We start from the raw sequence: 26,949 nt of genomic DNA on the forward strand, positions 1-26,949 counted from the left end.
TGCAATTCACAATTTAGCTGCAAATCCTGAGGTATGGCTTTTATTTAGTAACCTTACTAGGGCCAAGCTAATAATGCACACTAACATGACTGTGTCTTCTCCTTACTAGACTTGCAAGTTCACATCCTTGCGTCTGATTTGAACTGACGGTGAGAGGAAGCATACGGTATCATTCATTCTGTTTGGACTCCTTGTTTGCAGAAGAGTGATGGAGATGCTATTAAGCACAAAAAGGATCACCATATGCCTGTTTTTCTTTGTATTGAATCTGGCAGCAGCTATTGAAATACCATTATCAGGTAGGTTGTAGCTATTTACTGAACAATTTGCTGTTGTGTTTTTTTTTTTTTTAAACCTTTCCCTGAAGAAGAAAATATTAAATCCTAGTTTCAGTTGTTCCAGTTTGAATTTAATTCTGCCAGAACATGGCCTTTGGGAAATTCGGATGTGATAAAAATATAAGTTACTTTATTTGGACCTGTTTAAATGCAGCAGTAGACTTGTCTAATAGCATATATCTGATGTTTGAGATCCAACATGTTGCTTAGCTCAGAGGGTTCAGTTTTGTCCTTCACATAAATATCTCTTTTTGTCTTTGAATCTCCCTGAAGCTTGTTTGATGTATGTACACCCTTACTTGTCTTGCAGCCTGCTGTTTCAGTTTGAGAAAGGAGCAGGTGTATGTCTCAGGGAGTACATTAGTCCCCAGAGAAGTATTTCCTATGACTTGCATACTGCCCTGGGGAGCATCTACTTTATCCACTTTTGGCTATGATGCATTCAAACTGCCTGTTTTACATGGTTGGTGTGTCTTCAGTACATGTGTAAATTGTGGGATGAGCCTCCTACGGGACAATGCAATGAAAGTCAGTGGACCCCATTGCCTGGAATACAGCCCACACCTCCCAAGCCTTGCATTTTTCACACATAAATAGACCAGGAGGATTACAGACCAGAGTTTGCTTTCGGGGGAAAAACAAACAAACAAACAAAAACCACTCAACAATATAGTTTTTTGAATGAATTATGCAGGTAAAATAACTAGGAAAGAAGAAATCTAGATTCTTTGCAGGCGTTTGGGTGCTGTAGCCCCAAGCCGTGGTGGTCCTGTATGGAGGCCATTTCTAATCAGAGTAGGTCAGTGGCCAGTTTCAGAGCATCGTGTGGCTCTTGTCACGACCAGTTAGAGCTCTGGTGTCTGTCAGGCTTCCTGGCTGCAAAGGAGAAGTGCGCCAGGTAGGTTTATAGCATATTCTTCTAAGCTGTCCAAATCTGTTTGCCAGCATTTGGAGGTAGAAGTTCTTTGGAAGCAAGTACTGCAGTAGCTTCTTATGCTTAAACAGAGTAAAAGTGGATCTGTGACCGTGACGTGCAGGACAAACTGGGCAGACACTGTTTTTAAGCACCTACTCAGGGGAACCATCTGGCCCTTAATATGCTTTAATGAAGCATTTTATATTTTAATAAAAAGGAATTATGTGTGCTCAGTGAAGCTGGTGGGCTTGGAAGTGTTTAACAGAGGTACAAGGGATTTGAGACTGTATGGTATGGTGCGATACCACGTTTTGCTCGAGCTTTGAGCTTCCTGGACTTAAGAGAAAGCAAAGAGCATGTTAATTTTCTTCCTTGCTGTTTATAACAATGCAATGATCCTATTATCTATCCCCAGCCGCACCGCAGGGGGCATTCCCTATTGTGCCTCTCTATTACACGGACTTTCTCAACACTTTAATTCCCTTGGAAAGAAAGTTAGTGAAACATCATTGCATAACTGTATGACTGGTACCGTTTTTTTCTCATGCTGTACCCTGGAGCATGTATTGAGTCATCTATGTAATCCATGGATTTACTGGTAATTTTATCCAGTATGGAAACAGCAGTTTGCTACTTGGGGCGGGGGTGTGCTTGGGAATGTGTGCGTCTGTGTATTAAAAAGCCACTTGTTACTAACTTCACCACTGACTAATTCCAGCAGTCCATGCAAACATGAGGCAGGCCAGGCTGCTGACAAGCAGTGTTCGTGCCTGTGTTGGTTGATTTTGGTGGGATATTTTTGTGCGGAGCCCTACCTCATCATTTCTGGCTGCAATAAAAAGTTTACGTCATATTAAAGCCCCAGTTGAGTTGCTACGTTTATAAACAAATACACGGTATGTTCCAGGAACTGCGTCGTCAGGTGTGTAGCTGTTCACTGAAATCCACTTTTCCGTATACTTAAATCATCTGAAGATGTAAGAGATTCCCCCTGCTTGTCTTATTTGTAGTGAGGATAAAAGTGGTTATCTAGTTGCCTGACTAAAAGGTTAAAACAAATACAGTATGGCAGTTGTCAGATTCCAGACCTGTTTTGTAGTTGAAACGCAGACTCCCATCTGTAGGGGTCTGTAGATGACTGTGGTGTCTTCTGAGGCTCTGTCAGCTGGGGAGAAGGATGAGAGAGGCAGCAGGAACAGCAATTTTGGGGCAACCTATAAGATGCCTCCTGCGGTCATGCCGCAGGAACACGCTACGGCGTCTTCCCGGGGCAGCCGCGCGGAGCAGACCGGGTCTGAGGTGGCCCCGCTCCAGGCCGCTCTGCCTGCCGGGAGCAGGGATCCAGGTCTGCGCTCCAGGCCAAGCGCCTCATCCGTCCGCGCTGGTCGCAGGCAGAAGCTTAGCTGTGGGCAGGGGCTGAGCTCAGGAGCGAACACCAGTGTGTGATGCTGTAGCGTGGGGCCAAACGCTCCTCCGACCTGGACGGAGTGGCTGTAGGTGGGAGTGTGCTGGTTAGGTGAGGCTTGGTGAGCGGTTGATCAAGTTCAGGTCTCCTGCGGGTTAAAATAATCTGGGCTAGCACCTAGCAGATGAAAAGCGTGTTGAGCAGCAGAGTTTGTTGTGGTTCAGGGTATCTGCAGGCCATCTCGTCAGCTGCTGAGTGGACGAGGCCCAAGTGCCTTAACTGTGGGTCGGATCAAGCCTAGGGTGAGCAGCCGTGAAAGGGAGGACGAGGAGGTGGGCAACCGTGACTGCGTCCTGCCGAGGCATTTCCTCCCTCAGCTGAAGTGGTGCAGACCGGGCTGTCAAGCCTTGCTTTTGGTGCTCAGGCAATGATGGTGTTCAATCTAGAGAGCAGAGAGTGTTGTCAATGCCACAAAGATAATGATGATCATCCCTTTTTTTTTCTTTTCTTTCTTTTTCTTTTTTTAAGGCAAGTCTCTGTTTGCAGGAGTAAAACAATCCTGACCTTGTCCCTTCTGAAGAAGGACCCCGAGCCAGGCACCGTTTTGTTTGAATAGCGTGTTAATCCTGTCTCCTCTTTCTGTTCAGTTGCACAGCTTCCAACGATCACGGAGCAATCGAACGCTCAGATCGCCTACCCTTTCGACGAGGACTTCACAATTAAATGTGAAGCTAAAGGAAATCCGCAGCCCATGTGAGTACTGCTTTCACCCGGAGAAGCAAGTAGAAACTGAGTTTGCTTTTAGCCTTTGCTGAACATTATCTTTCTTTGAGGAGGAAAGGAATAGCTGATGTACAGTAACCTGCTCAAAATCTTAAGGCTAGGTTAAGCTTTGTGTTTCCAGTTAGGCCATTCAGCTTTTGTTGTTTGATCTTTACCTCACTCCGTAAATAGATATCAACATGCCTTTTTCGTGTTGGGAGATGTTTCATTTCTTTAGTATGTGCTGAGTTCACCCAGTGATTTACATGAGTGTGTCTAGGCCATGCTGCAAAAGATATGAGGTGTGTAATGATAATCAAAGAGTCCCAGCTGTTGTTCTGCCTTTTTCCACAGCAACCCTAAAAATACCAAACACATTAAACCTGGTATTCAGAGATCACATTTGCATTTTATCAGCTACCTTGTCTATACCTAACATCATCATGGCAGTGGTGGTGTTACAAATGTAAACAAAAGCAGTTATTCAAATAAATATAAGGAGTTCCAAAGATAAGCATAATGTATTTTAGACCAGTATAAAAGGGAAAAAGATTTTTAATGAAAATGTGATTAACAAAATGTTACAATAGAAGGTCTCCCTATGACTTCTGTGACTGTGGTATTGTATGGGCTAAATTAGTAGCTAGTTTGCATGTCATTTTTGCTGTTTAAAACTTCCCTTCTTTTTTCTCTGCAACACAAGTTAAACTTGCTTTAAAATGCAAATGTTATTTCAATATCAAGATGATTTGACCATTTTTAAGTTGGCTCTGAATGGAGATCTGTAGTATGTTAACAGATTTGCTTTGTTTCACTGTTTGTCAAAGGATAAATGAGCAGTTTTCCAGCATATTTAAATGTATGAATAGAGCTAGTTAGGCAGTAGAACTTTTTCTGCCAAGAGCTTTAATTTTAATCCCAGGTGAAAAGTGAATGAAGTAAAATGAAACATTTAAAAAAAAAAAAGAAAGAAAACGCAGAATAACTTTATCTGTTGTTATCAGAATGCTTTGTTTCCATGTTGAAAATTAAAGACTGAAATATCAATTAGAGTGCATAATACAAGTTTAACCCCCCCCCCCACACACACACATAATGTTACTATTTCATCAGAATAAAACTAAAGGCAAAGCTAAATATTAGCCTTGCCTGTACTGTGAAATATGTGGGTCTTTCTGTGCTGTGCGCTTGCCTCCGTGCTCCATGTCCGGGCGAGGCAGAGGCACAGCTCTTCCCTCCTGCGTTCCTCACCATGCCACAGCAAGGCAGTTTTACCAGTACTGGTGAAGTGTTTGTTGACATCAATCTATGCTCTTAAAAAAGTATTGGTATATATTCCACTTAAATGCATGTTATTTTCAACTGTCTCTAATTTTGAATCATTTTAGTCCAATTTCAAGTCATCTGAGATTTTCACATAGGTAAATGCCAATACTTAGACATATGTCAAATCACACCCCGGCAGCATCAAAACTGCAAGACCAGGAGAAACTCGGTAGGGTCAGCTCAGTTTCTGCTGGGTTCAGCTCTGGTATTTCCCATAGTTAGTGAAAATAGTTCCTATCCATCCCTGCCAGGCAGAAGTGCCAGGCACTATCCGATGCACATGGCTTTGTCTCAAACCTGTCGATTCTTTCTTTCACTGTGTGGCTCTTGCTTTCGGACAGATGGCATCTTTCATTTGTTGTCCTTGCCTTAAGCTTTGTATTCTTGTTTCATGTCACAATCAGTTAGCCAAAGGTAAGGATGCAGGAGGAGAGACGTGCCCAATAGCTAGCCCGGGCTGTGGTAATGCATTGTTCATTTTACCAGCCAACTCTGGCCTTGTAACCAGTTTTGCCTTTTGCTTTAATACTGGACCCATATTTACCCCTGTCTTCATATGCACTGTATTCTGTGAGCTGTCCTTTGTAATCATTGTATTATTTTTCAGTTTCAACTGGACTAAGGATGGAAAACCGTTCGATTTATTGTCTGACCCTAGGATACTTACATTTAACAATTCTGGAACATTTGTGATCCAAAACCATGGAATCATCACTAATTTCCAAGGGAAATACCGTTGCTATGCATCCAACGCTCTGGGAACTGCCATGTCAGAAGAAATTGAACTTATTGTTCCAAGTAAGGGCTTTTTATTTGTTTTTGTTTTGTTTTCTTTTTAAGGTGGAAAACTGTGTCTCCTCAAATTAAGTGGGAGAGGACTAGTTGCTAACGTGGTATATAGCAAAATGTGTGTTGTTTGATATTCAGTGAGTATTGGAAGGAAAAATTTTAAGGGCTCCCTGGAATGATTTGGTTTCCATTTTCAAAATGGTATATGTTTTTCCTTAGTGTCCTCCATGTTTGTGTGAGCATCTCTAGAGAAATACTCGGAAGTTTTAAATTCAATACTCTTCATTTTATTAGCTTTTCAGAGAGAGAGGGTTTGAGAAAATTATTTTAGGGATAACTCTGCCATTCTTCTGATTTGCTTTAGTGGGATTTTGCAGTACAAGCATTCTGAGGTTTTAATGCTGTATTGCCACAGCTGTCCAACCCTGTCATGAACAACAGCGTAGTAAAGCATCCTCACCTTGATGTAATACCCTGACTGGATGAATTTTCCTGGATTTTAGTGGCTGCAGAATTGCGAGGGGCTCACCCCGTAAAACTATCATCTGGGAATTCAGATATAATTGGCAGTTCAGCTGCTTCTAAATTAATCTGCCAAGTAATACAAGGCTTGCTGTCTCCCTCCCAGCCTCTCTAAGGGCATCCCTAGACCACTGTGGTGGGGAGGACCAGACTTTGCTAGCTGCAGGGCGGCAGCGTGGCCGTAGCCTGGCCGCGCGGCTTTCTCGCCCGGAGTTGATGCAGCAGTCTCAAGCTATTTCCACAAAATTACTAGTTCCTATTTTTGAGGAGGAAAATCTTTGGGTTTTCTAGCAGTGATACTGATGCTCCCTACCTGCTTTAATTAATACAAAAGCAACTGGGTAAATTATGCATATATTTTCCCAGCTATATTAATTTTGAAAACATTTATTGTTTTCTTCTGCTTGCTGAAAATCTTCTACCATGCGTTGCCTCTAGAGGGTAGGCCAGTGGGTAAATTGGTGTAAACTTTTTAATAGCCATCTCAGGAGAACTGAATGTTCAATGACAGTGAAAATTACTTGCTTTGACTTGACTATTTAAATGCCTTTCTAAAGCACATGCTTTGCCTGTTTCATAAAACCCATAAGAATTGTTTTTTGATTTGCATTTGCTTAAAGCCTCTCTTTGCTTTCTTGATGCTACTACTTCTAATACTTGTCTCATTCTGTAAAGAAGAAAGCATAAATATTGATGAGAGTTGCAGTCACATAAGTTCTGTACCTAACCTAGCCAGGGAAAATTTGTTTGTGAGCTGGTGCCAATACACCAGCAAGATCAATTGCACTATTTGGAGAGGTGAAACAAATATTTCAGGGATAACAGGAAAAAATGGCTGAGTAGCCATCCTAACTGCAGTACAGTTACTGCTTTCAATATTAACTGTTCGAGAAAGATAGAAATAATGGCATAGATCATGAAATAGTGTTGCACATTAAAAATGCAGCAGGCAATAAAGAGTAAGAAATAATTGTCAGAAAAAAGAAAAATTGGTTTGAGTCAAATCACTTTGGGGAATTATTGTAAAAGGCATTTTGGGTAGACTCAAATTAAATTTGAAGTGCTCTCTAATACTACAGAAATTTGTTTGGAAAAGAATTAGGGATCATGTGATACTGCAACTTTCTATATGTTGGCTGGAAAACAAATGCTGCTAAGAGTTGTAAGACTGTAGTATTTCAGCTTGGCAACTGGGAACGAGTGTCCAGGTACTGGGAGGCCACTGTGGTCTGCATGTCAGAGCGAGGAAAGCCCTGCAACGTGAAATGTGCAGCTGGGGGAGGGAAGGGAGAAGCAGCAGCCTGTTGCTGCAAAACAGCAAACGATGCAGATGCCTGAAAGGCCGAGGGGAAGTGATCCGATCAACTGTAGTGTTCGTTAGTCTGGTGTCAGTAGCATTCAGCCTTTGGCATAAGAGGGGAGAACGTTAAAAACATGGAAACGAATGGTGAATGAGCTCAAAAATGTGGTAAGGAAGGTTTCTGATCACGTGAGTGTGGCCTTCCATTGTTAGCGCAGAGGAAAGTAGAGGGAGAATTGGGTGATTTTGAGGACCAGGGTTGCAGAAGCGGGATGAAATTTGCTGATACAAAGCTCAAGGTCGTGTAGTTGGGCATCGGTTAGAGCGATGTTGCTAGAACCAGCTTTGTACCAATAAACGTAAGCACTTGTGGTCTGGATGTAACAGGAAGGTAAGGCAAGATCGTATAGCGATCAGTGGATGCATGGGTGGCCTGAAATATGAGCTGGAGGAACTTCACCTGGAGCGCTGGTTACCATGTCAGAAAAATGACTTCAAACTGGGACATGGGCAGACAACTAGTCTGATCTGATCATGGGAATGGATTGTATATAAAGAAGAAACAAAGAGAATTTAAAAAACTAAACTTCACCAGCTATGGAAAGCTACTTTTAGCAGCTTCCTTTAAGATGAGACTTAACTGCAGTTTTTTGGTTTTTTTTTAACCAATGGAATTTAGGAAGGTAGTTTTTCATTTCTCCATTGATTAATTTCAAATACCAGTGAACCCATATGTTGAAAGGTGAATGAAAAATAAAATAAATTTCTGTTGTTCCTTTTTGGCTATCATTTGAAACTTTTCCGGTCTGAATTCGTTGCACCCATCCTTACCTTTGTTTCTTAGTCTGAGGTTAGCCAAAGACAGTACCTGACCTGACTAGGTTAATTAAATGGTACTGGGGGTAGTGCACAACAAATTAATTGGGAGGTCAGAAAGAAGGTGGCTGTAGAATGTGAGAGGAATTTCAGTACTAATAAATGTAAAATCCTAAATCGAGAAAATAAATAAATGGGACATATAGTTTATGAGAGAGATTTATCCAACTCCCACTGTTTTTAAGGCACATTTATTCATACTCTTCTACTACTTTATTTAACTGTGCACTGTATATGCTGCAAATTAAATCAGGATTCAGAGAGTAACAAAAGGACACCTTTGATATTCTGAAGTGCTGGATACTCTGCAACTCTCCTCAAGTGAAAGAGAGCTTCTGGTGCACAGAACCTCTGTAAATTAAGCAATCACTGACATAGAAGAGCTTGGGATAAATTAACTCTATTCACCAGTAAGTACTGAAGCAGAGACTGGTACATGTGAGATCACTACATGCATTCATGATAATGATGCAGAGGTTGCAGAGCTTTGCCAGCGGCATTCAAGTAAAATGTAAGCTACTTGGCAAGTCACTATGCCAATGAAGTAAAACAAACAAAAAAAGAAAATCAAGTCAGACCATCAGACTAGGTTAGTTTTTTTCATAAATTACATTTACACTGCAGAAGTAGAATACAGGGTTTGTAAGGAAAGTAAGGTTGCTGCTGACAAGCAGAACAAAAGATTGTTTACGCTCAGTAGACAGTCCAGGAAGGCAATAGAAATGTCAGCAGAAATGATCATTAAATGTCACCTACATAATGAAAGTACCACACCTCCCCCATATATGATGACTTTAAGGAGAATGGGGAATGATGGGTTCTCGGGATCTGTGTACGTTTTGTATCATTGACAAAGTTCCGATTGTTACAAGATGGGCACAGAATGAAAAGGAATTGCAATGGGGAGAACACAGACACCAGCTACCCTCCTCCTGCATTTGGGGGAATCTATTACTTGAATTACTGAGTAGCCCCAATGCCACAAGAAGGAGAAAAAGTACAGTTTAAACATCATTAATTAACTTAATGTGAAAGACCCTTCACAACAGATGGCATTAAAGTTTATGCTGCGTATTTCTAAATCTTTGCTCTAAGAGGTTGAAGACCTGAGGTGTGAAACATAGCCTAAACACAAAATTATCCACTGGCAACCAGTGCTATGTCAATAATGTCAGTTCTACACTGCTCAAAGAAAGCAAAACCTGTATTTAATATTCAAAAACATTGGTGAATATTGTGAAGTAACTGAAAGATATTGAATAGCTATTAAAATAGGAGATCTCAGTAACACACTTCGTGAAGGCTCACTCGTTTTATAGAAGAGAAAACAGAAGAGGGTAATGTGCTGAGAATTTGCACACTGTGGGAATAAAACTTAAACCTCCTGCCTCCTAAACCAGCATCCTGTACTTTTGACAACTTTCCCGGCCAGCTAAATCATTGAGATTGTTCTGACAGTTGCCAGTGCCCATAATTCTAGAAAGGGCGATAAAGGGAGATTTACACCCAATGAGCGACCATCACTGGTTCCCTCATAAAAGCTTCTTTGAAAGCAAGTGGACTGACTGCTGTGGTCTTGTTAACAGCCAGGCTTTCCTGGCTTTTTTAGTTGAACACAGCAATTAAAAAAATCCATTAGTAAGCAGAATCATATCTCATAAACAGTTCAAAGGCTGCAATGAAAATCACAGGTTTAACTACTGCATATGCTACATGGACCCGAATAGAAATGGATGCACTGAGATGAGTATTGGGAACTGCCCAAGCTGTATTCAGTGCAACTCGTGCTCGGTGACTGTAAGTCACTTCTGTGATTCTTTGATGTGTTGGGCTGCTCACTGGACAAGTTATAGATTGACCTGGGGGCTAGTTTGTGGAACAGATGGGTCAGGTACTAATGAGAGTGTCTGAGGAGCTGGGAGTTCCCAGGATATAGAAATTTCCTGACTGTGTCCACTTTTCCCTCATCCTTATATCCTTTAAGGATTTCTCTACATGGAAGAAACTTAAGACTGTCCATTACAGGTTAGACTAAATATCCATTTTGCCCAGATTTAACAGAGTCCAAAAGCACAGGGAAGGTTATAAAAAACAGATCTAGTGTGTAGTGATATTTCCATGCAGTAGTTTCCCAAAATATTTTTTTAATTGCTGATTTATTGTAATGAGCTCACTCTCAATTTACACCAGATTCTGGTAGAAACCAGACACAGTGGTCCCAAGAATTTATACGGTTTCCTGGAAAAATCCTTTTCCTTCTCTACTTCAACTTTTAACACTTTACATGTAAAATACCAAATCCAATGCACTTCCTGCTCATGAAAACTGGTATAAATTCACATCGTCAGGGCAGTTATAGCTGTGTAAAATCACTGTAATTGTTAGCAGTAGGACAAAAACTAAGCAGTGGGACAAAGCGTGCTGATCATTACCTGAGTAAATCTAAAGTAATTCTGTTGAGGACCAAAGTATCATGACTCAGGTTGATACATTGCAGAATTTATACTGCTAAACTCAAATTTGGATTTTATTTTGCACTATATTGGTTTCCCTCCTGTTTGTTTTTCATTGAGAAATGACATTTTCTGAACGGGTAAAAAGTAGGAGGGAGGGAGCCAGCCTCCTTTCTGAAATTTCTCTCAGCCAACTTAATTTCTCAGCGGTATTTCAGCCTAATCTCAAGCACAGTTTGGTCATTAAACTTTGAGTCACACAAGGGATTAAACGGAGCCTGGTTCATTATACAAATGACTGGACACTGCTAATCTTTCATTTTCTTGGTTTGCCCGCTGTCAAAGCAATGTGGCTCTGTTCTTTGAGTGCTGAACAGTCTTCAAGACCCAGCTTTGACAGGAAGTAATACTTGGGCAGGGAAGCCTTTCCCAAGACGATTTGGAGAGCTTTCTGTGCCACAGCGAGCACTTAGAAGATGCTTTTGCACACCAGAAGTCAGATGTGCAGTTTTTCATCTTCCCAAAGTCTGTTCTATACGTCACTTGATTGCTTGCGTGGCGAGAGCATCCTCCTGCTGGCATTGCAGCCAGCCTTTCGCAGAACCGTTAAATAATGTTGTTCTCCCCTGTGTCGTGGGTATGTGAGATGCAGCGCTTGGAGCTCTGCACGATTCTCTGGCCCCTCTCATTATAGCTGTGTGTGCGGGGAATTGCATGAAAGATTGACACGACAGTTTTAATGATATCACTGCGGAGAGATCAATTGGTTGTAAATTTTATAGTGTCCATGTGCTGCATTGATAACTCCATACAGTACTAAACACTTTCATCATAAATTAATCTTGCATAATACTTTCTAGCTTAATTCAGTTGCGATTGTTTCTGTGATCAGTCACAAATCAGTAGTGAGTGATTCTGACAGATCCACTAATTACAACAGAGGAGTACTGCAAAAAAAAGTGTTGCCTACATACATGTACTAAAGGCAAACGTGCAAGAGCCAAAGTCTGATATGATATTTGCTTCTGAGTCTCAATAAATCTCCTCTTGCAGAATTCAGAAGCAGTTGTCTTTCTAGTCGTTGAGACAGATTGGGTCTCAGCAAGTAAATCAGTGGGACATTGGCCTAAATTTCAACTTAATATAATTGTCAGAAGAATTTGGCTCAGGAAATTATCACAAAAGCTGAATTTTCCTCTCTTGCAAAACTTCAAGGGTTCAAAACACTCCAAGTTCTGCCCTGAGGGAAAATCAAGATTTTTCAATGGTTTTCACAAAGAATGAAGCAAAACAAAACAGCATAGCAGAACCCAGAAGACCTGACCACCTTGTGGTTCAAATATCTGTTGGAGATGTTAGATGGTCAGATTCAAGTTCCTGCTTCCCCTCTTTGGGACCAGAGGTGGAAGTCTGGACCATGTACTTTAAATGAACACCGTACTGTATTGTCTCTGAGACCATAATTTTTCACTCTTGTGTTGGGAATTAGTATCTTTTTGCATAATTCTGTAATTATTGACTAAAGAAATTGACTGAAGAGACCAGTGCTTATGGTAACCAGGAAGGATCTTGGAGACCCAGATTTAGTCTTTGTGCCATATCTGGCAGAAAAGGGGTTTGAACAAGAGTTCCCAGTGTCATAGGTGAGTGATTTGAGTGTTAGTCTATTTGCTGATCTCCTTGTTTGTTGTCTCTAGTCAGAAATCCCCTACCCTTCACCTGATCCTGCTTTCTTAAAGTTTCGTTGAAAGCAATGCGTTGTTGGGAACAGTGAGCAAGTTTTAGATCAACAAATCTGCTTTTTTTTCTAGAAAACGTTTCAGCTCTCTAGCAGTTAGCAGATGCACTTTCCAGAGCTTGAAGAGCACCGGTTATTGAAGGCATTGGATTTGATTGTGTTGTTCCCCCTATTATCTGAAATTTCACCTCTAGAGTAGGTGATGTTCATTAGCCTGTCCAAAGAATCCATAATGTATTAATAATCTAATTTCTTTCTTGAGATTAAATCTATGCACAATCAGCATCCAGGCAATCAACGTTATTGTGATTGCTTGTTATTATTGTATTATTTACTAATATCCAGGAAAGCATAACGATGTATGAAGCCTCCTTGGAGCCGTGGTGCTGCGTTCGTGCCCCTCCGCGCTGTTCTGATGTGTGCCGGTGGAAGGGCCACTTGGCGTCGGCCCCGTCCTCCACCCAGGCCCTGGCGCTGGTCGGCGCGGCGTCAGGCTGGGGAGGAAGGCAAATCGCAGACTCTCTCCTAACTCAGTGAGTTAGGGCCAATAACGTTAATATTTAGGGGACAGACAGGGAGATGCTAAATAGCTAGGCCTTCAAAACAATATAGCCCTTACCATCTACTGCTTCAGTTTTTTATTTATAGATGAGCAACCTTACCGAAAGTAGTTTACCACTGTTCAGATGCATTCCTGTAAGACAGGATGCTGTAGCTATCCTGTAGGGCTGCTGTCCCACTAATATTTTACATTTTTTATTCTCTATCAGATTTCCTTTTCACGTCTTGAATGCCAAGATGGCAATTTTTGCCATGCCGGTTTGGTTCAGCACAGCCCGGATACTTTCATTCTTGTGCTGTTTAATTGCTGTTGATTTTGCTGTTTAGTGCAGTTGCCTGAACTGAAACTTTCACTAGTTTGAACTTGCCTGGGATGAAAGCAAAGATAGCGTCCGCCCTGAAACTGTCTCAGCTAAATTTGTTTAAGGAGTGGTTGCATTTTGCAGGTTGATTTGTCCGCAGTAATCTCTGAAGGGCAGCTTTCCGGCGCGGAGCTTGGTGTGGGCTCGAGGTGAGCTCTGCTTCCTTTCGGCGCAGCCTGGGCCTGCGGAGGTTGGCTGGGTCGCCCCGGTTTGGCCAGCTCGACTCAAGCTTTGGCTGACGCCTCAGCCTAAGTGGAAGATGGTTGCTTCTTCTTAAACGCAGCCTGCTGACATCAGCGTTGACTCTCTTGGCTCTAAGTGTTTAATCAAGTCCTTGATCCATTAATTACTTTAATCTATATTTAAGCCTGAATAATGCAGCCTTGTGCACCCATGGGTATTCTTTTGTGTAAAGCTGGTCTCTGCGTCTTGCGGGACAAGCTTGCTAAGGAAGCCTGCAGGTGTGCACAGCAACGGTATTACACTTGAGGGGATGAAGAGGCAGTATTGCCTTTTTTTATCATACTTTATCAGTTCTGGCAAGAGATTAGAGTAGGGGCAACTCCAGGCACCAGCCGGAATAGTTGCCTGATGATTGTCCTCACTTGTGTTGACTTGCAATGGCGCCTTGGGAACCACCTTTTAGTCAAGATTTTGCAGAACATACTGTACTGGCAGCCTGTTTTCTGCTCTCCAGCGAGCAGCGGGGATCCAGCAGTATGCCCTCGTCTGTGCCCCTCTTAGGCTCAGGCTTGGATTCTGTAAGGCCTTGAGCTTTCCCTTCCAAACAGTACAGGTAGATGGACTAGAGAAAACATTTGAAAATAAATACTTTAAAATGAGGTCCAGCCAAAGCTCATGCATGTTACAGACAAAGGTTAAACACCACCGTTCAACTGCCAGGCTTTCGATACTACAACCTTTGCATTTGAGGAATGCCAGCAGGGATTTCTTACTGTTAATAAGCTGCACTGTTACTCTAGGTCGTTAGATAAATAATTGCAGCAACTAAAGGCAGAGAATGCAAATGTAAGGTAAATATTTTATTAAGATGTATATTAAGGGGGGTGCAAAAGGCAAAATTTTAAAGGATAACAAGAAAAGAGGAACTTTTTTTTTCTTCTGTATAGGTGTGCCAAAATTCCCAAAAGAAAAAATTGAGCCCCTTGATGTGGAGCATGGTGATTCTGTGATTTTGCATTGTAACCCCCCAAAAGGCATCCCACCATTGCATATCTATTGGATGAATATTGGTAAGTAATCAATTTGCACACAACTCACATGCAGAGAGTCAAAACATTTGTCTTCTGGAGCAGTTTCATTCAATATGCATAAGTGATGGGAATAATAATTGTGCAAGTGCTTAGGAAAAAGATCTGGAAATTGAAAAACTAAATTTAAAAATGATGGATGGAGATATATTTTTACATAAAACACAGTTAAATTTTAGAATACATTTACACAACATGTTATTAAATTTATGAGTTCAGGTGGATTAAAAATCAGTTGAAGAATCTACCAGTAATGAGGACCACTACATTTCCAGTAGAGATGGCTAAATATATCCAAGTACATTTTTCTATCATTATTATTTTCCTCTTTGCATAATGGTTAATTTATGACATGAAGAAAAAAAATCTGTCAGGTATGCATAATTAGTTCTTTGAGGATTTCTCTTGCGTTCTTCTTTAGCATTTGTATTCTGTGAGAAATTCTTGCTTGTGAGAAGCAGAAGTAACTCAGATTGCTTTCACGACACTTGGGGTTTGTTTCTAATGCTGACGAAGTAATTTCAGAGACAGGATGCCAGATTAAACCTCTGATCTTATAAGGCAGTCTCTCTACTCCTGACATACATCTTTCGCACAGACCTGCATTTGACTGGATCACCAACGAGACAATACAATAACCTTAGCGTATGCTTCCTTGCTGTAATCTGTAATACAGGTTATCTATAATACAGAATCTATAATGCAGAAGAACAAGTGCTTGGGAGACTAGCTATAGGAGAAATCTGTAATCGCGACCTCCATAGCATCATTACAGCCCTTTGAATCATCGAAAGGTGCTGGAATTTTCTTTGATCTGACCAGGAACTTGGTACTCAGTATTTTATGTTGAATATGGGTAAATAACTCATTGGTTATGCTGAACCTTCTGCCTCTCTTGCTTCAATGTTGTATTCTCTATCTGGAAGCAAACATATGACAGGAAAGTGTTAGTAGTCGTATTGGTGAAACAGCTCGGTATCGTTACCATGTCATAATTATTTTTTCTTGCTAGATTTGCAGCACATTCCACAAGATGAAAGGGTCTCCATGAGCCTTAAGGGAGATCTCTACTTTGCAAATGTGGAAGAAAACGACAGTCGAAGTGATTATTGTTGCTTTGCAGCATTTCCAAGACTGAGGACGATTGTGCAGAAAATGCCAATGACACTGAAGGTTTCCCGTTGTAAGTCTGTAGATGAGTTGTTTCTTGCTTTCTGTTGTTTTTCTTTTTTAACTCCCCAGGCGCCAGCAAAGGCAAATGTGTGCCATGGGTCTCTGATATGATTCTCTCTGAAGATAATACATGTTACTATGCTTATTCATGCATTATTAACCCTACTCTAAGGGCTAAGTCCAACTGATAAAAGCTTTTTGCAGCTGTTGGGCCCCAAAATGCCCCTGTCTTCCTCCTGTTCTCCCGTCAGAGAGTAATGATGACTAATCTGGAAAATCCGTGTCCAGTGTAGTCCAGCTGGTCACAGCTGGACTTCACGGGATCTTGAAGCATCTTATGTGGCCTCCTTCTCCCTGAGCTTTAGTCTGTGCTTAGCGATGAGGCTGGGAAGTGTGACGTTAGGGACCAGCTCAAGTGTCCCATCAGGGGGAGTTGGTCACTCGCTGACGTGATGTTAGAGGGCTTGAAAGGACTTTGCCCGCACCTGAGGCTCCCTGGGAGTGTTGTGGGCTCTGCCTGTGCGTGCGCCTTGCGCGTGTGCGTATGGGTCTGCTGCTGTAGCAAGCTGCTCGTTCCAGCTGTGCAAGGAGCAATCCAGCTGAATGCATGGGGTGTGCAGGAACGGTTTTAGAAATTACAGACAGGAATACAAATATTCAGAAGGATCAAAGTGTTTTAGGCCACATTCTCAGCTGTATTAAATCAGCAAAACCTACGGAAGCCAGTGGATCTAAAGCAGCTTATACTGGCTGGAGATCCATCCCTTTTTGCTTGAATTTCTTTCAGTTGTAATAGTTTCTAGTATTGCTTTTAACACTAGTTTAGGCTTCCTGTGCCCTTAATATCAACCTTCTGTTTCTCTAATACTTCTGACCTTTTGGGCTTATGTAGCCCAGAAAGCCAAGGATATTTTTCTTCCCAAATGAAAGCCTTAATATTTAATATATGATTTTGAGAGTATTCTTGTTGGGATAAAAAGATAAAGAATTAATACTGGGTTTGTAAATCTTAATACTTGCTTAAATCGTATCTTAGGATAATAATTGTGAGAAAAATATCAAAATGAAATACTGTTCTCCGTAGCTTTTATAATGTGTCCAGTTCCCACACACATGGGCACACAGATTAGAGAAAAATGAGACAGGGTTTGATTCTGGGGCCTCCGATAACCCTGGCTCTAGTCCAGAAAAACACTTAAGTGCAAGCATCTTGCCATTGAAGCAGTGAGACTAGGTGCAGGTTTAAAAGTGAGGTGTATTCTTAGAGGGTTTTGTAAACTCAGCATGAAACTGCCTGTTCCTCTCTGTGCCAAGTCACTGTTAAAGGGACTATATTAAAAAATATATATACATGGAGGAAAGGTAAACAATAAGAGAAAAGAGACTGGGCAGATTTTATACAATTTCTTTTTAGTGGGTGCTCAGAGCTTGTTGATCTTGTATGATACCAGGTAGCTTGGATGAAATGATGATTAAATCACCCATGAAGTATATTTCGGAATATTGCATATCATTAGCATATTTCTTTATATTTTCAGAAATTCATTGTTCATCCACTGATTTATATTAAATTCTTTCTGTTTATTTCTTTTATGGCAGAAATTTTTGGGGAGCGCATTGCTTGTTTTGTTTTGGTTGATTTATTGTTTCTTTTGATCCTATATCAACTATGCATGTTTGTATTTGGTTGTCACTTTTATTTATTTCAGTTAAACATGCTAATGACTCAGGCTCACCTAATGCTGCGGTTACTAAGGGTGAGTTAAATGCATCTGTTATTTAGCCTTTAAATTGGGAATCTACCAGCGGAGATGAAATATGAGCTGCTGCTCAGGGGAAAAAAAAAATCGCAAAAGCCTTTTTATTATGGTAGGCTGGATTTAAGTGGCCCATGGAGTGCAATTTGCTCATCTTTTACTTTTTGACAGAAATCAGAAGGGTTTTAACAAGGAGGTAGTTTTCTTACTTATGAAAAGACATTCACATTTCCTAATGTAATGTTAAGTTAGGAGGCTGATGCCCTTGGTTTCTTGCATTACAAATGGAGGGGCCATTCAGAGCAGGAGCCAAAGCTGGATGCTCTGCATCTTCCTCTGGTGGTTAGGAAGACACTGGCTCTAGGTACCCGCAGATGAACTCACGTCTGAAGGGTCACAAAGAAGATACTCTGCATGGCTGCGTTACGCCAGGGTAAGCTTAAGGTGTGGATTTACAGAGCTTCAGTTGCTCTGTAGAAACCGTTCACATCTCTAGCTATCCCTCATTGTAAATGTGGGATAGTTCCCTCTGGCTGTAGATTACGCTGCTTGATATTCACCGCAGGTAAGCGCCACAACGGAGCGGTTCTCCTCCTGTAGATTAACATCTTCCCTTACTTTGTGCAGCAATATCCTGAAAATGTGCTACTGACCTTTATGCAGACAACACAGATAGGTCAATTACAGCTAGCAGCATTCCTGTAATTCTCCACCCAGTTAATTTTGTTTTAAATATTTAAAAATGAGGATCATGGTTTTCAAATGTAGCTCTCGATTCTGATATATTTGGCTAAATTGGTTCAGAGAACGTCTGTTTTTGACATGCCAAATTTGAAATGCCTGAAAGACCTTGTTTTGCTGATCAGGCTCACAAGTTTTTGGAAAGTGGGTTCTCTCAGAGTGTTTCAGGATGGATAACTCAAAGCACTGGTCAGTCCTCAAAGACTTGGCCCGTGGAGGCAACCCGTTGGGCACAGAACAAGCAGAGCTTGTGCAGAGCGACAGACATTCAGTAAACGATTTACCCTTGGAGAAATGTCTGGACTTTGTTGTCGCAGCTTGGGAAGGCGATTGCCTGCCTTTGGCAACGGGAGGTGGAGGGCAGATGGAAAACGGGCAAGGAGGGGAAGCGTGTCCAGGGCCCGGGAGGAGAATACCTTGGGCACCGCGTGTCCTGCTGCAGCTCTCAACGCTTGTGACACACACGTTTGGGGAGATACAAAGCAAGGGGAGGCGGGGGAAGAAAAAAATGGTTCAGGAAAAGCAGTTTAGAAGAATACATAGTCTTTTAACAAATCATCTGTAAATGACTATTTTGAAGAACTAGTATCATTTGGGGACTTATTCATTACTGTGCTAATTGTTATTATAGTGATAACTGAATAGCCATTTAACTCTAGGCATATTTCATCATGAAACCATTGTTTGGCAGGCTAGAATAAATGGTCCGTTGAAATGAAGTGCGGGTCAGTCTTGTTTTATTGTTTACCCAGTCTTCCTTACAATTTGCATCTCTATTAACTGTAGATTTAATAACTGCAGCAAGAAGGGCAATTTGATGGGGTATTCACGACAGAAAAGATGGGTTTTCATCTGAGATTTAAAAGATGATGCAGAGGAAAGGTATTAAGAAAGATGGTGCAGGTAGGAAGAGCAGTAATTGAAAAGGCTAGTGGGCCAAAATTGCCTATGGTGTATGATAGAAATGGGCCGGTACTTGGAAAGTAGGACATGAGGCCATAGAAAACCAGTTTTCACAAGTACTGCTACCTGTTTGTATTACTGTAGCCATCTTCTCCCTGTAAGTAGGAGAGCAAGAGTCTTGGGTTGGACTTAAACAATATAAATCTAACCAAAAATTTATAAATCAATGCCTCAAATCTTCTGACAGGTGTAGTGTTTGTGGTATTATTGAAGCAAAGGCTCCAAGATTTCCTGTGTAAGTTCTTTTCCTGTTCTTTATGTGCCTTTTTTTTTTTTTTTTTAAAGCAAATTTTATCAAGGAGAGAAAACCCAAACTGCTGATCCCCCCTGAATCTTCTGGCAGTAGTTCATCAGTCACCGTCATCAAGGGAGGTGTCCTACTACTTGAATGTATTGCTGAAGGGCTGTGAGTAATGCACACGCTTTATCACCTTTTGAAATAGAATTGATTGAAGAAGAAGCAATATTAAAAGTTATCTAACTATATATGTATATACATATATTCATATACAATTTTAAACTGAATCTGTATGCAGAGTTTCTCTGAAGTACGTATACTTCTTGTAAAGCAGCACAGAACTAGCATGCAACCTTCTCATGTTTGTTATTGGTGTAGTTTTCAAGTAATTGAAATCATACCATGGTAAGTATTGATTTTTTTTTCTCTTATACTTGAACAACTACTATGGTAAACTCTCTGAGTGATATTACTTCTGAGATGTTGAGAAATTGATTAACATCAAAATTTAGCTTCTATCATTTGGCTCAACTCAATGTTTCTCATTTGACCAATTCAGTTTTGTTTCAATACGCAGAAATTATTGAGCACTTTTCCTACGATCTCAGGTTTTCAAAAGGAAAGTTCTTGGGTGACCTGATACAAGAAATCCATTAAGAACATCAGAAATGCCCTGCTGAGTGAGACCACTGGTCCCTCTAGCCCAATCTTCTCCTCCGATAGCTGCAGGGGGAGATGCTATTTAGGGAGTGCATGCGATCCTGGGCACTTTCTGTGGTTTATTCCCCAGCACTCAGAATTTTTGTGTGAAGGATGTCTCTTCCGAGGTGTTCTCACAGAATACAGCATGTCAGCGAACAAAGTCCACAACTGTGTAAGAATATAGGGAACTGGAATCAGGCCTGTTGGTTTGACCCTGTTAAAACCAACAGTAATGGGATCTCTGCAAATTTAGTTCCAGTTCCACATTTTCTGTTTGGGCCCCATTCCTACACATGCCTCTGGGGAAAATTGGTCCTTTGCTTTGCATGGGCATCTCAAGCTTGTTATTGCTAGTAGCATTTATATTACAGCACTGCTCAAAGGCTCTAGTCATGGATCTGACTGTACTAAGCATGGTGGAGTATCACAGGGAGAAGACGGTCACTATAATAATATAGGAAAGGGTTAAATGAGATGATATGTGATGAGAAATGAACAGATAAACCAGGACAATTTTGTTCTTTATTATAAATAACACAAGACAGAATAAGGTAAGTAAGGAAAGGGAATGGCTAAATAAATGTTGATTTAAGTGCAGTCCTCATGATGAAGCTGTGAATACTTCTCTCAGACCTTGTTTTTGCTGGAGTGACTCAGACATAAGCTGCACTATGCCCTCAGTCCAGTTTTCTGTTTTTACTGTGCACTTGTAGATGCAATAGTCTGCCCTAGAAGAATTGCCATCGGAGAAGTAGGTAAAGTAAAAATCTCTGCAAGCACTAAATGCACAATGAAAGCACAGTTGCTTCTGGTTTATTTGTGATAGAGCTTTTTTGAAAGGAGACTTAAATCATCATGTTCTCGTCCTGCATTGTTGGCCTGTGGGTCTGTGAATGCACACTGTGCTTAGCAGATAGATAATTCATACTAAAGGCTGGGCAGTTATCCCCTCTATAAAATTCTAAAATCAGGATATTTATCTGCCTGAACAAACATGTCTAGGCATCTTGTTTCTCCATGGGGACTTTAAAGGGCATCACTCACTCTTGGAACTGGCGAGACTATGCCTCTGTGGTTGGTTGCCACTTTGTGAGAGAAGGCGAATGACTTGTCTCTACTGGATTCACTCCAAGCATCTGCAGTGGGTAATAGTTGCCTTTGCATGCTCGCTTGTGTCGCTCACTGCCCCACGGGCCCCTGAACCTCCCCCTATCCATGGACATGCGTATATAACTTTGTCAAGGTACTTAAAACACAAATCATCTTGGAGATGCAGAGATATGAATTTTCATGTAGCACTGATATCATGTGTTATAAGTAGAGAAAGCCAAAAAAATGATGCTCTTTATTTGGAAAAAAGTCAGAAGAAAGGAAACACTTTTGTTACATTCAAAATTTTCCAGGAAATTTTGGGTTTTATTGGGAAAAAAATTTTTTTTCTTCTTAAGTAGTCACCTTTGGAAGAAAACAAAGTACTTTCTGTTTTTATTTCTCTCCTATCAGGAAGAGCTTTAGAGGGAGGAGAGATTATGAGATTATAGTATTTCTCACATCACCAAACAAATATTTTTCACAGAAACCCTTCAGAAATGCAACATTTAGACCCCCCAAAAGATATTTTTATTTGTTAAAATTCTCACTTTCAGCAGAAAAATGATCAGTTTTACCTATATCTCTGCCAATCCACTCCAATGAAAGTCCACAAACCACAGAAGCGGATAGACTGAGCCAAATTGCAAGTAACTAAGATCAGGGACAGCCAACTGCAAAATATGGAAATAAGTACATTTCCAATTTGTCATTTCTGCATAATGACAGATTGGGGAGGGCATTGCCTGACTACAACACCAGGGCAACACACTGCCTTACTTTGGTACAGTATCAAGAAAAGAACTCTTGCAGGAAATACGACATTTGTCCTGTTATGCTTACTGCTCATGGAAAACCATAATTTCTTGGTACCTGGGGCTTTTGAGTAGCTTGTGCCCGGGCATTTTGCCACAGTACCAGATGGACACAAGAGTAAGCAGATACGACACTGTGTATGTGCATCGTGCATGGTGGCAGGGTCAGGGAGCCCAGCTGGGAATGTTCAGACAGCAGCCTGTCCCGAATTTCTGTGTCGCTGCCATTAGCTTTCTAAAAATGTAGCATTTTCAGCCATCTCCACTGGTTGGAAACCTTTCCAGGCAGGGTACTGGGTGAAGTCACTCTAATGAAGTCTTTACCTCCTTGTCTGTCCTCAAGTGCCCTTTTGTAGTAGGACAAAGTGAGCTCCGTTTCCTCTGATACAGCTCACGCCAATATGTTTACAAGGAAAACCTTGTGTCATGGCCTGTTGTTGGCTGTGAAGTACTTATTCATAGAGGTCCTTCAAATCAAGGAACAGTATAGCCTATGAATAGTCTACAGTATAGCCTATAGCGTAGCCACAGTATAGCCTCCGTGTTTTAAAAAGGGAGGTCGCTCAAAAGAATCTGGAAGTTTCACTTTGCAAACCATCCGCATGAACTCTAGAAGCTCTGCTAACACAAAGCATTACAGCATCACAATATTTAACTCAAAAGCTGCTTCTTTTTTTTTCTTTTTTCTTTTTTTCCTTTGCTACTAGCCCAACTCCTCATCTAAACTGGGTCAAGGTTACTGGAAGTTTGCCCAAGGACAGACCAGTAACAGAAAATTACGGGAAGATACTGAAGATAGAACAAGTGTCTGCAGCCGATGAAGGAACCTACCAGTGCACAGCAAGCAATTCTGTGGGCAGAGTGAAACACGAGTTCCACGTTCATGTGGAAGGTGCTGAGTATATTTTACTAAGCTTTTGATTCTGAGCAAAGAGAGTTGCTCAGTGAGAAGTGAATAAGAACTTATGCTATTATCGGTTAATATAATGCATAAGCCAAACTATATCAATTTATGCTAGCTGTAGACCTTCCTTACAGTTTTGGGAAGCTTGCAGAAAGGCACATTAATATTTTTAAGAGAAGTAATGCATTTTTTTCCTGAACCATGGGGACTTTACAAAGTGGTGTGCAAAAGTACAAATATGTGAGTAGATCATAGATGCAGCCCATTAAGATGTGAGTTAGTGAAACAGAAATATTGATGTTTTGTGTTAATCTGAAAGTCAGACCAGAATATCTAATTCTTTTGTTTGCTTTTAAAGAATGTGAAAGTGGCTGTTCTGGGTGAGATCAGAGGTGCATTTAGCTCAGTTTCTAATCATACTTGCCATCAATACAAACATGTCAGTCATTCCTTAGCTGTTTATATTGAATTCTCCTTCTCCCTGGCTTTTGATTCTTGCCTCGCTCCTCCCAGGCTATTCAAAATCTTCATTTCTCTCCACTGTGATTTTCTAGCCATTATTTTGGATCTTTCTACATCACGTTTATCCCCTGGATCCAGGGGCTGTGGCTCTTCCCTGTACTGCATTCGTCCTTCACGCTGCCCGTTCTGCCTGTGAGACCCTTCTGGCCATCGCAGAGGACCCAGGGCCCGTTCTCACCCTCGCGCGCCTGCCTGAAGGGTGACTAACCCTAAATTAGCGGCATTCAGAAACGGGCCCAGGGCAGCACTGATGCGTATCACGCATTTGTGCACGGGGTGCTGTGTATCTATATGCGACTGTACATGCAGCTCTGGTAGTTGAACACCTTGCGTGCCGGTGCTTGTGCTGGTCTAACAAAAGGGAGACTCTGCTGTTTGGGCATCCATCTGGTCAGCCTTTATTTATGTTGCTATTAGAAGAAGGGAGCCAGCCAGGCTGGCCGCTCTCCCTGCTTTCGCCCGCCTCCGTTCCCTCGTCGCCCTGCTCGCCCAGAAGACGTGAGCACTTCATGCGAGGCTGGGGCGGCTGCTTCCTCTCTTGTTTCCTTTTGCAGAAGCAAAGTAGGGCTCAAATGAGACTTAACAGAGACAAGTGAACCCCGAGGAGGTGTCGCTGCCACTGCAGCTCCCTCAGCAATGTCACCCATAATAGCTACAAAATGAGAATCCTGAAGCAAAGCTGAAAAGCTTGCTGAAAATATTTTCCATTTACTGATGAAAAATGCTCCAGCCTCTGCTCTGCAGAGGGGAAAAAAAAAAAATACACACGCAGTATTAAACTGTCGGTGTCTGACAACTGCTTCATTTTATTCTGTGCTTTTTCTCACCCCTTGGCCACAAGGAATCCTGATAGGAAGAAACCCACTTTCGGTTACCTGCTCTGAATTTGCTCGGTAACTGGGGAAGAACCTGTTCTCCCATTATGTGATGAATCATCCCCTTTCACTTGAAACAACCTTGTGCCTTATAAAATTCTTTCTTTCCCTTCCTGGTAGTAAGGAAGAGGGGGATACCAGAGCATGGCAAGTTTTCAGCTGCTACGGAGGGGAAGTGCTGACTCCTCGAAATCACTCCAGATGGTTTGGAACATCTCTGCTGTTGCTGAATATTTTAACAATCTGGCCATGATTTTCTCGGCTGTAAAAACTGAATCCTTCAAAGGAATTGCAGGAGCTGCAAAAAGTAAAATACCAGGGAAATAACATTAATTAAGGAGTTCGGAATATTGACCCCCTCCTCCCTCCCAGTCTCTAGAGGGACGAAAGCTTTTTGGCAAATTGTTATTCCTGCTCATTAGCAAACAAGTGTTTAAAAAAGGGGGGGGGAGGGGAAGGAAACCCACTATAGCTCTTGCAATGTAAAGAATGCTGTTCCAATAGCTATTAAATCCATTTCCCATGTGTATAACTAATGCTGGCTGCTGTCACTAACGGGAACTCTTCCTATTAGGAGTCACCTCACATGCAGCCTATTGAGGTAAAATTGAGCCCACATGCCATCTTTTTCTAGAATTTCGACCCAGGAAATGTCACTAGCATTAATCAGAGATGGGCATGTTCATCATTCTTACAGCGACTCTTGTGTGCACACTCAAGGGCAGATCTTGGGTTGGTGGACGTGAGCATTAATTTCAGTTGGTTTCAGGGAGGTTGTGCTGATGTAGAGCATCCAAGTGTCTGACAGGCTCTTCTCAAAGAATGCATATGGGACGAGAAAATTAAACACAGAAGAAAAATTATCTCAGTTATTAACTGCCGATCATTCTTGTTCTCATGCTAGTGCATAAATCAGAACCTTGCTATCGTTTCTACACTGTCATGCTTGCTGTTCTTCTTTCTGATATCTGAGCATCTCAAACCAAAACCCCAGCCTTCTTTATAGCGTTCTTAAAGGATGATATTTGCATGCAGTCCACTTACTAATCCTAGAGTACTTTGAGGGCAAAGATTCAGGCAATCATTACCAAGCATATGAAAATGTTCAGCCAGCAAATTGCTTTAACATTTTAATCTCTCTCTGCAAGAAGGGATGTAGCCTGGAACATAGGAATAGGCACAGAAAAGCCCATTGTTGTTAGAGCAGAGAGAAAATTATATATATATAAAAAAAAAAAGCTCACAAATTGTCTTGACTTCAAATGTATAAAATGCATATATAATCTCAAAGTCTTGCTGCTGTCACAGTGCCTGATCTAATGGTACCTTGATCTTGACTGAGGCTGCCTAGGTAGTGTTTAATATAAATAATTATTACAATATAATGATTAATTATAGTACTTCTATAATCGCTAAGGGCCTTTGCTGCTCTGTCTTGTAATATTTTCATTACTAAGCTAGATAAAAACAAAATAGCTGAAACTAATGTGAGGTAGGTATATGTCTGGTTGTTTTTATCAGGCTAAAACGGTAGTTCCCAGCATTTTACTGGAAGGCTGTTTGAAGTGGGATGTAGACCCAAAGGTGATAACTGCATCTGAAGCTGCAGCTGATAGCCCCAAAGTGGGATGGATTGCCAGCCCTTGGGAGGATGCAAGGAGAATTTGAAATGAACTTGACCAATTGGGAAAACGGTCTGGAATAAAAAGGATGGGCTTCAGTAAGCACAAGTGCAAAGTAATTCTCATCAGGCAGGACTAATTGATTTCCTAAGCGCAGGATGGAAAATGTCTGGTCAGACTGATCTGGAGGATATACTGGATCCCAAGTGGAGCATGACTCAGAAATGTCATACATACAAAAAAAGCAAAAATCATCCTGGAAGGGATAAAGAAAGTGTCACATGTAAGAGAGACTCTACTGAGAACTGAATAAGGCCTCACATAGCATAATGTATCTAGTTTAACATACTGCATTTCAGCAAGATTTGGGTTAACTCAGGAGAGTTCAGAAGAAAGTTGCAAGAGCAGTCACAGATCTCAAAAACATGGCTTTTAAGAAAAAAATGATAGATTAATTTAGGGAAGAAAGAATCTGAGGGACCCAGAACAGTTTTCAAATGCACCAAAATGTCTTCACAGTAGATGGTAACAAACTTCCTCTTTGTTTACTGGGAATAAGGCAAGATACAGTAGATTCAAACTGCAGCAAGGCAGAAGTTGGTTAGATGTTAGAAATTTGTTATAGTTGTGCAGAAAAGCGTAGTACTGCAGTAAAAAGCATGGGAGGCTGCGGAATCTGCGTAGATGTTTGGATCCATCAGAAATGCCTTAGATATTGATGGTCCTGTTTTGTCCCAGAGGAATAGACTAGATGACCATTTTAGATCCCTTCTATTTTTGGCCCTGTCATTATATTCCCATAAAGACATAAGTCTCTGCACTGAATATATTTGCCTTACCATTTTGCTCATGCAGATGAACTGTTTGACTGTCCAAGCACTGGTATTTCCAGTTGCAAAAATGTATGTATATATTTTGTTATTCTTATA

At 41.2% G+C, this 26,949-nt stretch overlaps 1 protein-coding gene across 1 annotated transcript in view; it reads left to right on the forward strand.

Moving 5' to 3' along the window:
• The first annotated feature begins 208 nt into the window (after positions 1-208).
• The window catches only part of CHL1 (cell adhesion molecule L1 like), a 59,802-nt gene continuing 33,061 nt past the window's right edge, over positions 209-26,949 (forward strand). Inside the window, exons 1-8 of the mRNA XM_067303641.1 lie at positions 209-299; positions 3,307-3,412; positions 5,355-5,545; positions 14,479-14,601; positions 15,632-15,802; positions 17,502-17,549; positions 19,539-19,659; positions 22,805-22,989. Coding sequence (XP_067159742.1) covers positions 209-299; positions 3,307-3,412; positions 5,355-5,545; positions 14,479-14,601; positions 15,632-15,802; positions 17,502-17,549; positions 19,539-19,659; positions 22,805-22,989 — 1,036 coding nt within the window. The remainder of the gene's footprint in view (positions 300-3,306; positions 3,413-5,354; positions 5,546-14,478; positions 14,602-15,631; positions 15,803-17,501; positions 17,550-19,538; positions 19,660-22,804; positions 22,990-26,949) is intronic.

This window comes from Apteryx mantelli, chromosome 12 (genome assembly GCF_036417845.1).
Source record: "Apteryx mantelli isolate bAptMan1 chromosome 12, bAptMan1.hap1, whole genome shotgun sequence".
Taxonomy (NCBI): domain Eukaryota; kingdom Metazoa; phylum Chordata; class Aves; order Apterygiformes; family Apterygidae; genus Apteryx; species Apteryx mantelli.